The sequence below is a fragment of the Manis javanica genome, chromosome 11 (genome assembly GCF_040802235.1).
Source record: "Manis javanica isolate MJ-LG chromosome 11, MJ_LKY, whole genome shotgun sequence".
In the NCBI taxonomy this organism is placed as follows: domain Eukaryota; kingdom Metazoa; phylum Chordata; class Mammalia; order Pholidota; family Manidae; genus Manis; species Manis javanica.
The window spans coordinates 85,318,288-85,335,579 of record NC_133166.1 but is presented as its reverse complement, the minus strand read 5'-3'; the positions used below and the strand labels follow the sequence as shown (position 1 = coordinate 85,335,579).

General features: G+C 39.0%; 1 protein-coding gene across 2 annotated transcripts in view; it reads right to left on the bottom strand.

The window, feature by feature from the left end:
* The window catches only part of PAPPA2 (pappalysin 2), a 281,412-nt gene that overhangs the window by 164,886 nt on the left and 99,234 nt on the right, over nt 1–17,292 (bottom strand). For both annotated transcript variants that reach the window (XM_037022528.2, XM_073216797.1), the window contains exon 5: nt 768–1,061. In XM_037022528.2, coding sequence (XP_036878423.2) covers nt 768–1,061 — 294 coding nt within the window. The remainder of the gene's footprint in view (nt 1–767; nt 1,062–17,292) is intronic.

The window sequence follows — 17,292 nt, the reverse complement described above, 5'->3', positions numbered from 1 at the left end:
CTCCTTCCTTCCTCATTGGAATAAGTCACTGAGTCAAATCAATCCTTCATTTTAGGGATAAATTTCAGGAGACTACGATAGTATTACTTTTTACTAGAAACAAGGAAGGTGTGAGAGGACCAGGGAGAAGCATAATGCGGGACAAGACCAGATACTACAGCTGTTCCCAGGGCCAGGGAAGTACCACGTTTTAAAATGAGATGGTGTTGGGTTTCTTCCTATTGTTGTTTCGCTTTGTTTTATTTTGGTACGCAAGCTAAGCATCAGCTCTTGACTAGTGTTGGAAGTAGAAAACCTGAAACTTAAAAAAATAACATAAAATTGAAAGGAATCCTGAGCTTAAAATTAACAAGGGCCATCCACTTGACCAGCTTCAAAAATAGTACCAAGAGCCACTTGACCCAGAAACCTCTTTCCCCATCACTACTGGACTCTCAGAGTAAATGCCTCAGAAGGTGGGCAGGCACAAGAACTACCAAATTCTAGAGGTCAAGGGATATTGAGAGTGTTTAGCTTTGTCCCCTTTTTTAAGTATCCAAGATAGAAGTATGTTTTTCTTTTCATCAAGACCCCTTAATATCTCAGTATTTCTTTAAGTTCTTTGAAGACATTAAAAAAAGAACATGTCATGGTAAATGTACCTCAACCCTCTGGCATGAATGACTGCTTCATAGTCCTCTCTACCTCCCACACCTCTATCCTCCCAGCCCCCAAAGGCTGCCATATAATCTTAATAGAAAAAAAATGCATCAAGACTATTGTGGTACCTGTATAGCTCATGTAGTTGTTGAATGGAGCCCCTGGGAAGTGGGTGAAGCCACAGGTGTCATTGGTAGGCTCTGGGTCCTGGCACAGCTTACTCTTGGGAGTAGGGGCAGTGTCGGCACAGAGGTCTCCCGTATCCATTGATGGCACCGTCTCCCTGCAGGGGTCATCGCAGGATTCTCTTTCACTGACCCCTTTGAAGACATGGTAGAGTCCCAAGACATGCCCCACCTCATGGATCATGATGTTGGTATGGCCAGGCATGCCATAATAGGCTGGGTTGAGAACAACACCACCTGCAAGGGAAAGTTTGGAAAACATTTCTCAGCAGGTAATGAATAGCAGCCCTCTCTGATTCTTAATTATGTCTTCTGATAAACATTAAATGTTCACTTTTAGCTTCTTAAGGAATAATTTATAATTTCTAGTGGCATTTAGTCCCTACCCTTCCCTCTGGTTACAAATACCCTCAAAACTAATCAGTAAGTATGTCTTTAACCCCTATCACGGCTGAGTGCTTTACTAGATGTCAGGGATAATGATACAGACAAGATGACATGGTGGAGGGCCAGGATTCTCAGCCCTGGCTGCACATTTAAATTACCTAGGGGAGTTGAAAATGCAGATGTCCAAATGCCAAGCCAGATGAAGTTAATCCAAGTATCTGAGGATGGACTACATGCCTCTGTATTTTTTAAAGCTTCCCATGTTGAGAGCCCCGGGTCCAGGTGAAAACACATAGGATCTGGAGCTGACAAAATCCGAGTCTGACTCCTGGCCCCTCCACATGCCAGCTCTGAGGACTTGAACAGCTACCTGACCTTCTGAAATCTAGTTTTTGCTATCCGTAGAGTGGAGATAATAACACCTACTTCTTGGTGGCTTTTTTAAGCATTCAGCACATTAAGAAGGAGTTTAGTAAATGATGTGTGTGCTGCTTCTCATCTCATGACTCCCATTCTCAAGAGGTCTAACAGCCAGTGAGACAAAAGACAAGTTCCACTGAACTCTCATGAAATCCAGCATGCTCCCCAGACATCTCCCTGAGAGCTCCAAGGGAGTAGTTTCAGGGAAAAGCTCCTTGCACCCAATCTGAGCTTCGATAAAAGACCTCGTGGTTTCATGGTAACCTTACAAAGGCAAAGGCTGAAGAGCCCTGAGTATCCAAGTTCTACTGTCTAGCTTCCTCACCCTTCCTCCCCATGGCTGGAACTACTTGACTTTCCTTCTCCAAAAATTGTCAGGATTAGACCCATCATTATCTATGGGACCTGAAACTGGGAATGTCAACAGCTCTGGACCAAACCTCTGGGATCCATAGTCCAGTCCCCTTGGCTGTGTTTGCCCTCTGTCCCAGATCTGATTCCAGGTCCCAGAACTTGTCTCATTCATCCTATCTCAGCCTCCCACCCCCTATATCGATGGTCTATTGACTATAGCAGGCCCTCCAGAAGAATAGCCCTGTCTTTCTTTTTCCAGATCATATTGCAGGGATTACATCTCGTTCCTGAATTCTATGCAGTGCCCTATAGACAACTACAAGCATTGTTTTATGGGCAGGACACAATCACAGGGTGTCTGGTGCCATACCCATCCAGTGGTTTCTGTAATGTGCAGCTCGATCTACCCTTTCAGTGACTATCTAAATGCAAATGACAGTTTCTAAATCTAAGTTGTAGTTGCTCCCAGTCTACTCAAACATGATGACATCAACCAACCTGAGATATATTGTCTACTTTCACATCTAAAACAGACCTCATCTCCCTTGTTTGTCATTTCTATCACTTTCAGTAAAATTTTTTATTCTCCAACGTTAACCTTTTTTCTCTCTATGAAATTATTTTCTATATATTTCATTCATTTGTGTATTTTTGTATCATTATTATGTCAACATAAAGTAATCTGAAAATAGATAAATTTCAGTAACATCCAGAGTGCCCAGTATTTGATTAAACCTGGTGAAATGCAGCATTTGTACTTTTTAATTCACCTTACATATCCAATTACAATAGTAACTACCATCAAAGTTTATACGCCACTACGCCCCTAGATCTCCAACAGCAATATCAACCTTCACAACAATGAAGATACCCTAAGAGCACACTTTCTGTTCTCTTCCAATTGCCTTTTAAATGCTGTCTCTCTCATCAGCCTTCTTCCTCTGCCACAGTCCTTCCCTGTACATATACTCAATCCCTTTCCCTGCTCTTTCTTTTCCTTCACCCCAGATTTAAGTAACCTTGGGATTAAAAAAACATCTGCAGCAAATAGGTCTTTGAAAGCCTACAATTCACCTGTTAAGTATTACACTGAGTGGTTTTCCCAAATTCTTCTAAACACTAGTCCTCAGGGACACTTTGAAAAAAAAAAGGGGGAGGGAGGGTGTCTCAGTGGTTAAATATGCTTTAAAAAATGCAGCATTCTATACTCTCTTTCTGAAGATTCACTTTATACATGAGAACTGTGTACTAAAGGCCCTGAGAAGTCCTACAGCAATTCTCCTAACCCCTTGCCTCCCATACTTATTTGAACTCAGAGCCCGTTTGTGGTGGAATACCTTTTGACATCTGGACAGTTGCATTCCTTGGAGCACACTTCATACAACACTACCAGAGACAAAGAAAACTCCCAAATCAATAGTTCTTTTCTATCCATATGTCTTACCTCTGAGCAGACATCAAATTCCCCTCATTCTATTGCCAGTCCAGCCTAAGTCCTCTTGGGTTCTCCTCCAGTGGTACAAGAAGGGACTTACAACTGATCAGAGATAGGATTCCAGGATGAAGGAATGGCAAAAATAGCCTGTGTCAAAGGAGGGGGGATGACTGGGAGTGTGGCCCTGCAGCCAATCAAGGAGAATATGAGGGTAATCCATCAAAATAGTGAGCATCTTATCAACCTCTATAAGTTTCTGCCCCAACCCAAAATGAGATATTTCAAAATCTAAGAATATTCTTCAACAGATTCATAGTCACCTTTCAATAAGCCAGCTTATTTTTAAGTGAAGGAGGAAGCATAAAAATGCAAGTCCTGGACACTCCCAGCAGGTCTCCCCCTCACCAATGATGCCGGCAGGGTTCTCCTCCATGGTACTCTCAAAGCACATTAAGGAAAATAAATAGGGAAATATAGATTTAACCAGACATCTATTTAAATTAAAAACACAGGTCTTCTAACACACTTAGTGACAGTTAAATTTTTTATTCTGGACAAATAGGACTTCTGCCCCAAATCATCTCTGTGGAACACAAAGTAACAGGCTTAATAAGTATATGTGTGTTAGATTGCATATCATGTGTTCTAATTTAGGGGGAGGTGCTGTGTACACCAGTACATGATAAAGAAAAAGCCCAAGGTCTCAGATCTCTTATTGTCATTCTGCCTGCCAGAGCCTAAGGTTATGGAATCACAATGGACTAGAATTTAAGGAACTTGGAATGTGAACCTGGATCCTAACTAGCTGTATGACCTTGGCTCTGCTCGTTAACCTTTCCCTAGCCCTCGTCATCTGTAAAATGAGGGGGCTAGCCAGGCTTCTCACTAAGATTCCTTCCTATTCTCATCCCATGACTCTATGAGCTAACATGTAGGACTGTGTGAGACAATTGTAAATACCACATGAAGAAATCTGTGTTATCATGGACTGTCACCACTTCAGTGTAAGTCCAGGGAAAGGAAATCCCAGGGCAAAAAAAACCTCTAAAACTGAAATCAGTCAATGGGAGAAATAAAGTTTAAAATCTATTTATTGCTTACAAACTGCAGTCAGGGCCTTCTCTCTTTCCTGCTCCAGCAGAAGCAAAACCAGCCCTCCCCCCCACCTCTCAGTTTCAGATAAGCCCTTGTTTGCTCAGGTAATTACCCACTGATATGGAGATGAACCTTTCTCCACCCCTGAGGAACACCTATTGATATGCTGATGTACTAAAGCCATACTTCTCTCCACCCCTGAGGATGTAGATGCACTAAAGCCAGGCGAGATATTCTGGAACTAGTACAATTTTACCCACACTCAGACTTGTAATTTGTGTTCCAAGCCTCACGTCTCTCATAGCCTGAGGGAAAGGGGAAAAGCTGGAGAAAGAGCAGCCACTGACATTCTACTCTCAGATTGGCTACAGATTGTCATGTGATCCAGGCTCACTGCCTACAAACCCTCACAGCCTGTCCACCACTGTGCACTCTCCTTTCTTTCTCCCATAATAGGGGTTCCATGCTGGCCTCTCAGTCACTATTCCAACTAAAAGCAAACTTGTTAAATTGTTAGGGGCATGAGTTTAATCACTCACAGACACACACATACACAAATGTCCATGTGGGTAAAAGAGGAAAGACATTGATTTATTGCATGGTTTAGTTTATGAAAGTTCTTTCATGTTTTGATAAAAACTATATACCCACCACACACATATACACACACACATACTCATGTCAAAACTTGAGTGAGGCTTAAAGACTTGCTGCCCAAAAGCGAAAAAGAGAAATGCAAGAAGTTGTTTTTGTTAAGAAGGAATGAGATGTGGTAAAAAGTAAATCAAAACCAAATCCCCAAAATGTCAATGCCTTCCTGCCCTCAACACCACTTGGGTCTGACCAGAGAGGGTCTGAGAAGCTGTGAATTCCCACCTTCTTGTGGAAACGTGTAGTCCTTTTCCAGGAATAACTCCATAGGAATAATGAAGAAAGAGTATAGAAGACTACTTCCCAGTACTATTTTACATGAATGTTCAAAGCAAGCAGGGACAGCTTCTGATGGTGATACCTACACCCGCACTTCCCTCCCTTGTGATCACTAGCAGCAGGGGCCAGACTCTGAGTGGCGGCAGGTGGGTCCCTACACCGCTGTCCTGCAGGCTCTTCTGCACAAGGACGGCCTTTAGAGTGAGCAGGCCTCCTTCTTTGGCGGCGGACACTCACTGGAGATAGACTGATCCTTACCTCTGGAAAGACTCTTCAAAAGCTTTCAAGGCTATTTCCTGATCTATTCAGTGGTAATAACACGAGTTTCCCTTTCAAAGAGCTGTTACAAAATTGAAGTAGCAATGTAGATAGATAAGCATGTAGCTTATTTTCTAGAACTAACCCAAAATGTGTGTTAGAGCATTTGTCAATAGTACTGTAATCATACAGTGCAGCCTGGCTGCACACGCTCACCTGCCTTACCCCTTAATGGCTCCCTCCTAACCAGCTTCATTCATCAAGGCGGTAGAAGCTAGGGTCCGACCACAAACAGGGCAGACCTTCCAGAGTGAAACTAGATATTGCCAGGCAAGGGAGACAAATGCCCTCACACGAGGAGCTCTGACTTGCCCCCAAGGTGCTCACACTTTGTTCCCATGTTGTTCTGATCCTAAGACCCATGGGCGCCCGGCAGACAGCCAGGACTGGGACACAGCTGCAGACAGACAAGTGTCCGTTCTCTTCACAGACAAAATACTGGCATTCAAAAATTATTTGCAGTAGCCTAAAATCAGTAATTGTGGGAGAAAAAGACCGTAACTTATGGGATTGGGACTGTTAGCTTAATTCTTCATAGACCCTGCTGGTAGGTCAGTTTTTGGACCGGCACTTTATTTCCTGCAGTGTTAATCATCTTTTTCTTGCTCCTTCTCTAGTTGTAGAGAACGTAAGTATCATTTCTTATCCTCAAAGTCACTGTTCATTTTTGTTCCTCTTCATCTTGGAGGATAAAATTAAAACAGATGAGGAATGAAATATGGTGGTAAAATGAAGAGGAGGGATTCCCATCCCTGCAATTGAATCCATTCCTTTGTGCTCTCTGCTCTCACCTACTTCCCTGAAACAGGAAGTAGAAAGATGTTTTCGACCAGACCCTGGCCCCTCCATCTTTACTCTGAGATGCTATCTGAGTCTCTGTCTTCACTCAGCTGCCTAACACCTGTCCTGAAAGGCCACACAGGGCCTGGTGACAAGCCCAGGACTGTCTTCTGCTCAGGGGAAACTTTGAGGCAATAGTGTAAAATGGAAGGGCAGCATTTTGGAAACAAAAACTCTTTATTTTTACCCCTGTGGGTCCTTGCTTCCTTCCCCATTCCCACCAACTCAGGAAGGCCCAGACTCTCCTGCATTCTTTCATTGCCTCCCTGGGAGGTATACGGTGGAGTGAAGAGCAAGGACAGAAGTCCTTTGCTGACTGTAGGTGTCCAAAACATAGGCCATTTGGGTCTGGAGAGGACCTCATGGTTTAGCTCGCATGGTGACGAATAGAGGATGGTGCTCTCACCTCTTATGAGCAACACAACCACTCCATCGTAGCCTAAAAAAGTTCCATTAAGGAGGAAGAAGTTCCTCCTCTCTTCCGGAGGAAGGAAAAAGAGATAAAGGGGAAATAATGGGAATGTATAGAGAAAAGATGGTGGTAGGTCTAGAAAAGTAGACTGTACTTTTCAAGACCCAGGTCAAAGGATAAGATTCAAAATGGGTGCGTGTGATCTAACAGTAGGGAGATCTTGCCTCATTCCAGTGATGGATTCCTGAGTGAGTGGCCTTGTTCTTGAGAAGAATGGCTGACCAGTGAGGCTGAGAGGAAAGGGTGACAGAGAGCTTCCCAGACACTCCCTGAAAGTGGGACCCGGTGATGGGAACAAGGATCATCACAGGTTACCGGCACCACCTGATGACTGAGGACAAAATGGGTCCTTCCCCTATGGCCTTGGCATTTACAAGCCACTCGCTAGTTAGGAACAGTCCCAGGCAAAAGAAGCTTGACTGACTAAGTAAATTTCTACTACCCAGCAACATAGGGGCTCAAAATAGAAATGAAATTCAATTATAGAAGAATAAATAAAAGTTACATTTCTTGCATACTGGGACTTGAACTCAATACATTCTAGTACCATTAACTTGTACATGGAACATAATAAGAATGGGACTCCCTGGATTTAGCACCTGGTGGCCATGGGTGGCACAGCTGTTGCTCGATGGACTGGCAGTGAGAACACAAATGCCTTCTCAGAAGACGTTTCAGCCTTGATTAAAAGGGACAAGCTAAAGCAATAAGACAGGGCTGTTGTGTGGTCTAGGGCATGGTGCAGGGGAAGAAAAGAAAGAGAAATTACTGATTAAAAGATGAAATCTCAGTGGCAGCAGCCAAACTCCCAAAGTGACACTGTATTCCCAAGTTCCAACTGGCTTTTCCCAGCTTTAGTGCAAGACCGCCAGAGTGGCACGTGGTAAAGAGAATAATTCCCAAAGCCACTTCTCTTGGAGAAAACAAAACAAAACACTAAACTCAGGCATTTTGAGAAAAGGACACAAGCTGAAATGACTTTGAAACAGCTCTGTAAACTTTTAGGGCTGAATGTTATATGCCCATAAAACAAGTAGATTGAGGGCTGGTCTGCAGGTGCCTACATAATTACTTCCAGCTACTAACACACACTCCCCAAAACACACTCTCCACGATGAAGAGGCACAGCGGTTAGAGTGTGCCTGGGCGGTCCAAGCAAGGAGCAGCTGCAGGGCAGGACAAGGGTACAGGTGGCCAAGGTGGACTGACAGATGAGGGGAGAGGAAGAAATGGACAGGTTTTTGCACAAAAAGTCAAAGGAGCTAGAAAGAGAAGCAAATTTTTAACAGAACCAGCCCAGGAACTATTCACCTCCGCATCTCCTATTGGCTTCTCAGTTTTACAGTCTGTGGTCTCATTACGAGGTCCTCGTTCTGGGCAAGACAAGAATGTGTAAAGGGTGAAGATTTTGGCGAAGTCTGATGTCACTTTTTTTTTTGCCTCCTTTTATACCCTTTCAGCCACTCCTCCCTCCAGCTGTCAAGCACTTCAGGCCCTCTCGCCACTCCCACACCATGGGGAGAAAAGTAATCTGATTAATAAAAAATGGAAGATATTATTACTAAGGCATTGAGATTCCCATGTAATCCTCTCCTTGGTTTTGGAATGAGGGCAGTACTTCAAACACACACACACACGCACACACACACTCTCTCTCTCTCATGCCAAAATTTTAGGCATCACAAAGTATGAATGGGAAAGATATTTTCTATAAGGAACTTATGTGCATCTATTCTGTGTCAGGCACTGTTCTTGGCACCAAGGATTCAATGATTAGCAGGGCATATTTTAAAAGAGGACATCTCTCAAGCCACACATATGAAAGTGATTATTTACTCCTCCTACTTAACAATGCATGAACCTCTCTTGGGAGCACTCCAGTTTCAGGACACACAGTTCACATCCTACGGAAATGTGTTCAGAATTTTCAAGAGAAAGGTGCTATGTTCAAAACTCCAAGGCACCCAGAATAAAGCCATTTGCTGAATGCCATCTTCTGACTAATAGTCTACAATAGCAGCCAGGGGGTAATTGGCAGGAACAGTCCCTGTCTTGTTCATGTCATGTAGCCTGTCTCATTAATGATTCTATAACCCTTCATATTCACATGGTGCGCTCTGGTACTTGTTGATTCCCTATCTCAAGGGAGAATCATCTGCTTTGACACAGTAAGAGAACAGTGGATAGGAGACAAATGTGTTTTGCTGTACTCTGACCATCTAGTGGCTATTTACACCAGAGCGCGGCTCTTTCCCTCCTGTAGAGTCTCAGACCTATCCCACTGTGGCGTCCGCTCTGCACCCCACAGGGACTATCTGGCTGAGACTACCAGAGGATTCCCACACTCATCTCATTAAATACAGACTTCCTATTTGGTTTACTAGTCATCAATTAACATTTAAAATATAGTTTTTATCAATTTTGGACAAGTAGTCATTTCAAAAGAGAACATAATTGATAAGAAAGTTTTAAAGCTTTGTAACTTATGATCAGTATCAATGTTAATATCCTATTTATTACTGTATTACCAATTTGCAAAATGTTACCATTGGAGGAAAATGGGCAAAGGGTTTGTGGACTATCTCTGTACTGTTTCTTCCAACAAATATGAATATACAAGAATATACAATTATCTCAAGAGAAAAAATTTAATAAAAAAATTATCAAAGAAGAGTTGTTCTATTCAAAATATGTTTTAGAAAATAGGTTAACAATTAGAGACTGAAAAAAATATATATGTATATGTTACATTAGCATAAAGTTCTATAGAAATGGAATGGAAACACAAATTCAAAGAGAATAAAAGAGCAATGAATTATTTCCTAATGTAAAAAAATGTTCATGGCCATGCATTTGAAAATGAATCATGGTGATAATCAAATTGTGCTACTAAGGATACATTTAGAAATTTCCATTTAAAATTTATTTTCAAATGTTAATAATTTAAAATAGTATGCCAGGAATTTTACTCTTTGCTATTATTTAAATTTATGATTACATTTTTAGATATCACTCTTAGAATGTATGAAAGTGCAAAGTTTTTAAAGTCTTTTAGGAGGCACAAGAGAGCAAAAATAAGTTTGAAGAGCATTGCTCTAGCCATTCCAAGTACATTCCACTTCTAAGTATGTCCAGGTTTTTAACAGTCCGAACCTTGGCATCTACTAGTTCTTTCTGGAATGGCCTCTCACTGCCAAACAAAGTCTTGCTTATCATTCAACTCTCTTCTCAAGCCTCAGCCCCTCTGGGAACTCTTCTCTGATGCTTCCAGAACAATTGGGAAGTTTTTCTTCACGTTTGACCTGACCTCATGCATGTTACCATCACATAGTATTATAAGGATGTATTTGCATGTCTCCCAATTATGCTGTACAAACCTTTAGGGTAAATTCCTTTTGTTATTCCATCTCTGGTATTGCCACAAAACAGATTAAACAGTTTTTCTTTGAATGAATGAATATGAGTATGGTACTAATAGCTTATAAAAGAGTTTATTATTAATTTATCACAATTTAAGGCTTCTGCCTTTGAAGATATATTTTCAGTTGAAGTGCTGTATATTAAAGCTAAAGATCTTCAAACCACTGAACATTAGAATTCAGGGGAACCTCATTCATTCATTTACTTATAAAAAGACTCTTCCTGTGTGATCACAGCATTAAAAGTATGGAATCATGCTCAAAGTCAGAAGTGGTGTTGATGGCAAAGCAGGACCTCAAATTACCTTGGTCTTTTTATAAAAAGCTGACAAAATACCCTGGTCTTTTCACATAGTGACTTAAGCCATTGGGAGTCAGAAATTGGATTCAATTTTCAAACTTTAAAGCTAGTGTACTCATTTGCTAGGTCACTCAGCTGACCCTCAACATGCAGGGATCTTGATTATTGCCACAAACAGATAACTCTGAGTCTCAAAAAGACTGTATTTAGAAAATTCTAAATATCTTCCTTTGTCAGGGAATGCCAGCTGTCTGTACTATGCTACACGTGATTTAGGTCAATACAGTTCCTTTGTTTGATCACAGTTATGATTGAACATGAAGAAAAAATGAGAACATGAACAATTTCATAGAGTTAGATTTTTCGGTTGTGCAGTCTAGTCTTCTGCTTCTGAATAGCACACTAAGGAACATGTTGTAGGAGAACACAGTCATTCCCAAAAGATTTAAGAATAAGATACAAATATCCTTAGCTTCTTTTGCAATTCATTATGACTCAATGACTCATGAGACTATTTAAATGTTTCTTGAAACCATTAAATGCAATACCATCACTCATTCATTCATTGATTCCTACATACAGTGAGCATTCATAGAGAACCTGCTGTATGCGAAGAACACACATACACTGTGTGTGTGTGTCACTCCATGTGATTTTATCACATTTGTGTAACTACCACAATTAAGATACTGAACTGCTCCATCACCACCAAGATCACTCTCCTGTTATTCTTTATGTCACATCCACACTCTGACACCTCTTTCCTCAACCCACACCTAATTCCTAATGCCTCGCAAACATCAGCTTGTTCTTTAGCTCTGTCATTTTCTCATTTTGATAATACTACATAGAATTCTGAGAATACTACACAAATCATACAGCATGTAATTTGCAAAATTGTTGCTCTTTTCTTTTTTTTTTCATTCCATATTATCCTTGAGATCCACCTAAGTTATTTCATGTAATAATACCTTGTTCCTTTTTACTGCTGGGTCGTACCTAATTATGTGGCTACACCACAGTTTTTGTTTAAACAGCACTGAAGGACACTGTTGTCATTTCCAGTTTGGGGCTATTTTTACAAATAAAGCTGCTATGAAGATTGATGTACACATTTTGAGTAGACATCTGTTTTCATTTCTCTGGATAAATGTCCAGGAGTCCAATTGCTGAAATTGTATGGTAAGTACAAGTTTAATTTTATAAGAAACTGACAAAATGTTCTCCAGAGTGGTTGTGCCACTTTAATTTCCCACCAGCAATGTATGAGAGATCCCATGTCTCTGAATCCTCACCAGCTTCTAGTATTGTCACTACATTAAAAAAAACTTAGCTCTTCTAATAAATGTGTAGCAATGCTTTGTTATGGTTTTAATTTGTATTTCCCTAATGGCTAACAATATTGAAAATCTTTACATTGGCTTATTTTCTATTTGTAACTCCTCTTTGGTAAAATATCTGTTCATGTCTTTGCCCATTTTCTAATAGAAATATTTGTTTGTGTTACTGAGTTTTGAAATTTCTTTATATATTCTACTTGCAAATCCTTTGCAAGCTGGGTGGTTTGCAGATATTTCCTCCAGGTCTGCCATTTCCTTGTTCTTTTAACAGTGTATTTCAGAGAAAAAGTTTTTTTTTCTCTGAGTTTATTCAATTTTAATCCAATTTTTGTTTCTATGTACTATGCTTTGGTGTCATATATAAGCACTCCTCACCTCGCCCTGTCTTGAAGATTTTCTCTTGTTTTTTCTTTTAAAAGTTCTACAGTTTTACTTTTAATATTTAAATCTTCATCTATTTTGAGTTAATGTTTGCATAAGGTACGAGATTCATGTCAAGATTCACTTTCTTTTGTCTACAGATATGCAATTGCTACAACACCATTTGCTGAAAATACTTGCATATTAATGGCTGTAGTATACATAAGAATTTACCCCTGTTTTTGCTCATAGTGGTAATATATTCTTTCTCTCTCATTTTTATTTTTTCTTGATTAGTCTTTTGGAGGGTTTATCAATCATTTGCCCCTCCCCAAAAAAACTTTTGGCTCTGTTGTTTTTTTCTAGTGAATGTTATTTTATACTTTATGTATTTCTTCTCTTACTTTTATAACTTCCTTCTGTCTTCACTCTTTTGGTTCAATATGTTGTCCTTTCCTGACTTCTTGAGATGGATATTTAGCTTGGATTTTCTTCTTTTCTAATGTACAAAGCTGTAGGTTTTCCCTTGCTTAAGGCTTCTTGTGTACACCACAAGTTTGTTGATATGCCATAATGCCGTTAATCATTCCATTTAAAATATGTTCCTATGTCCATTGCAATTCCTCCCTTGAGCCAGAATAATTAGAAGTATATTGCTTAATTTCCACATATTTTGGGATTTCCCAGTTTTTTTGTTTTTGTCATTACTGATTTCTAGCTTATTTCCAATGAGATGAAAGAATAAAGTCTCTGTGGTTTCAGTCCTCTGAAGTTTACTTTTGGGTCCAGAACTCTTGGTAAATTTTCCATGTCACATGAGAAGAATGTATACTGCTTGCTCTTTAAGTACACTGTTCTACATTTGTGTAGTCAAGTTTATGAATCATGTTTTTCAAATCTTCTATAGCTCCACTAAATATTTGTCATGTTATTATTTTCTGAGAAAACTGTATTTTTAAAGCACTAACTATGATTGTGGATTGGTCTATTTTAATTTTTGTCAAATTCTGCTTTACTTATAAAATATTCTGATTTATCTCTGGTAATATGTATTACCTTAAAATATACTTTATCTGACATAAGAGCAACTGACTTTGGATTAGTATTTGCAGTATATGTATATATATTCCCCCCATTCTTACACTTTTAATCGTTTTATGTGCTCGTATCTAAGATGTTTCTTACAAGCTCCATATAGTTGGGCTTTGTTTTCAGCCTGGCAATTTTTGGCTTTAAATTGGTATGTTTAACCCACTTGTATTTAATGTAATCACTAATGCATTAGGTCTGAATCAGTATTTTACTTTTTGTTTCTATTTGTTCTGCTACTTATTCCTATTTCCCCTTCCTTTGCTGCCTTCTCTAGATCATTTGCATTTCCTGTTCTATTAGTGTGAGAGTTCATTTGTCTTTTAATGATCACCCTAAAAATTGTGATACCCATTTTTAATTTATTACTATCTAAAATTACTAAAATCAGTACTTTTTCTGGATACAGGTAAAGAAAGAGTCTTAAATTCTTTCATTTCTTTTACTTTCTTCCTGTCTTTTGTACTATTATTGTCATATTTTAACTGTAAATATATTTTAAATGAAAAAGATGCTATTACTTTTAATATTTTTATCCTTTTTTGCATGTCTCTGCTTCCATCTGGAGTTATTTTCTTTTTGCTTGCATAACATTCTTCAGTACTTATTTTATCACTGGTATTCAATGATCTCAGTTTTTATTTGTCTGAAAATATTTTTAATTTGTCTTCATTTAGAAGATATTTTTGCTGAATGTAATATTCCAAGTTGGCAATTCCTTTCTTTTGGCATTTAAAAAATGACATCAATCTGTTGTCTTATGACTTCTACAGTTTCTGTTGAAAAGTCAGCATGAAGTCTTATTGTTGCTCCCTTTAAAGTAATGTAACTTTTTTCTCTGGCTACTTTTGAGGTTTTCCTCTTTGTCTTTGGTTTTCAATATTTTTTCTACAATGGACCTAGTTATTGATTTTCTTTCTATTTATCATTCTTGGGGTTTATAAAACATATTGAATCTGTGGCTCAATATCTTTTATCACTTTGCAAAATTTTCAGGCATTATCTCTGATGTTGTTTCTGCCCTGATATCTTTCTCCTCTTCTTCTAGAACTCCAATTTATATTAGGAAATTTTCATCAGGTCTCAAATGTCTTGTATGTTATTTTCTATACTTTCCTATCATTTTTTTTCCTCTAAACTTCAATATGTATATTTTCTATAATCTTCTAGTTATTTCTCCTGCTCATAAGCCCATCTATTTCCTACTTTGTTATTGGATTTTTTGTTCTAAAATTTCCATTTGTTCATTTTTATAGATTCTAGTTCTCTGAAGACACTCTCTTTTTATCAATTTTGAACACATTATTCATAATTACCTTAAAGCCAATATCTAATAACTCCCATTTCTAGATAATCTGGGGTCTGTATTTGTTCAACTACTTGTTTCTTTGTTAAATTTAGTTTACCATCATTTAGTCTTGTCTCTCAGCATAACTGGTAATTTTTTACTTATTGCTGAAGATAGTGCATGAAAACTTATAGAGGCTCTTGATAATGTTGTCTTCCTCTAGAGCATATTCAATTTTCTTTTGTTAGGCAGTTAAATATAGGCAGATGACCTTCCTCTAAACAGGAATTGAAGAGTGTTTGAGGCTGGATTTTAGGTTTTATATAAACTAGGATATTTCTGTTTGCCTTTATATGCAGGGCATCTCAGAACCCCTCCTCTTCAACAGAGCCCCAACTCCAGTTTTTTCTCCCATCTACTATAAGACTTCTGAAATCACTGTTTAGGTTTTTAATCTCTGTAAGTTATCACTGTTTAGGTTTTTAATCTCTGTAAGTTATTTTATACTTGTTTTCTTGGTCACTGGCCCTGAGAATGCATGGGTTAGTAATTAGCAAACATCTTAAAAGAAAATTGTAGCAGAATACCAGACTCATTCTTTTGCGTGTGATTTCTATTTCTCTGAGAGCTTGGTCCTTCAAGTCTTGGACGCCTTGGAAGGCCTGACCTCTAATTTTTGTCTCCCCAGTGGTAAGACTGAGAAAGATCTAGGCTGCTGCTGTCTGCGCTGCCCCTATTCCTTTCACTGAGAATTTGGCAATTTCCCTGAAACGAAAAAAGACTGAGTTATATATAGAGCTCATTTCAATGCCTTTTTTTTCCACTGGGTTTGGGCCCTTCAAATCCTTGTTGTCTTGGCTGCTGTCTGATATCTTCAAATAGCTACATTTTTTTGTATTTAATCCATTTTTATAACAGTTAAATGAATCCTGTAGATGGCACAGCTCCAATAATGTCAGAAAACATTCAGTGGTCTGCTCCCAGCCCAATGATTCATATCAAGAAGCCAATATTTGTCTTCATAATGACCAGGAAGATTTTTTTTTAAAACCTTTTCTTAAGGTTTTTCAAACAAGTAGGTTGAGTTCCCAATGGTAGACCTTGGACTCATGGAAACCACTGCTGGGTAAATCTTGCTGTCAGGATCCCCTCACACAGACACCAAAATGTTACTGTTGTTAAGTCAGGTGTGCACCCCATCTGGAGGTACCTTCTTACAGTGTTATATGCTCCTCTGTCACTGTTGTTTTGATGAGAATAACTCAAGACACTCAAATGCACTGTTGAGTAGATTATTGGAGGATGACCTTCTAGCCCACCCACTGTACCATGAAGGCTCAAATGACCCACACTAGCTTTTATCTGGAAAGCACCACTAACCTCACAAATTTCTGACTTCTCATGTACTGAGAATTGGAAGTACCAAGTTTAGTGATAAAAGGACTACAGAGCCCTAAAACTGTGTCAGATACTAAGGAGCCAAAGAAACCCAGCCTACTACCAAAGCATTCAGTTTGCATCACCACATGTTTAATTTCTCATTGTCTCCTCCTCTGCTTGAGATAAATACCCCCTCCTGGATATTAACCTGATTCACTCCAATAATTTCCATGGTCTGGTTTCCTCTTGAACAGCAATGATATTTTTTTTTCTTTTACTGCTAACTTACTACTTATCTTCCTCCTCCCCTAATCCAGAATGCTAGGTGTCCTTTGGACATGTGCTCATATTTTCTTTGATTATTAATTGAACATGTTCTGGACTCTACTTCATAATGATCCCATCACATGTGGGTTTGACATATACAGCATCATGTGATCAATTTATTCCTCTCTACTTCATATTTGATTACTAAGAAATTGGTTTTGCATAACTAATTTTAAATCATTTATGAAATGGTTTCTGGTCTCTATAATCATCCAACACTTAAGAGTCCTCCCAGTTATGATTATTCAGTTTTAAAATAAGTTCTGGTTGAATCCTACCAGAAATAGATACAAATTATATTGAATAATTATTCTTTATCCATATAAGTTGACTTAATGACTCCTATTGATTGGTCAGTAAGATTTCCTTTATAATAATGATAAGACATTGTAAAAGGAATTACCTTTCTTAGGTGTGCAGTAGTTCCACTCATTATTAAGGTGTCCCCCTTCTCCTCGGTAAACAGGCAAGCCCCAGATTGCCTGAGGATCCTGAATTTCCCAGGATCACCTCAGGAGCCCAATGCAAGAAACCCAAGAGCCTTCTGGCACAGTGATTATTGCAACTCTGGTTTCACAGTCTAGCCACCTTGTGTAGTTTCCTCCTTGAGGCTCTCCAGGACTAAGCGGATCTCATTCCATGCCAGCAATTGATTCACATATAGAGTACAAATCTGGTCTAAAAACATCCTGAGTATTGGCCACTGTTTGCTC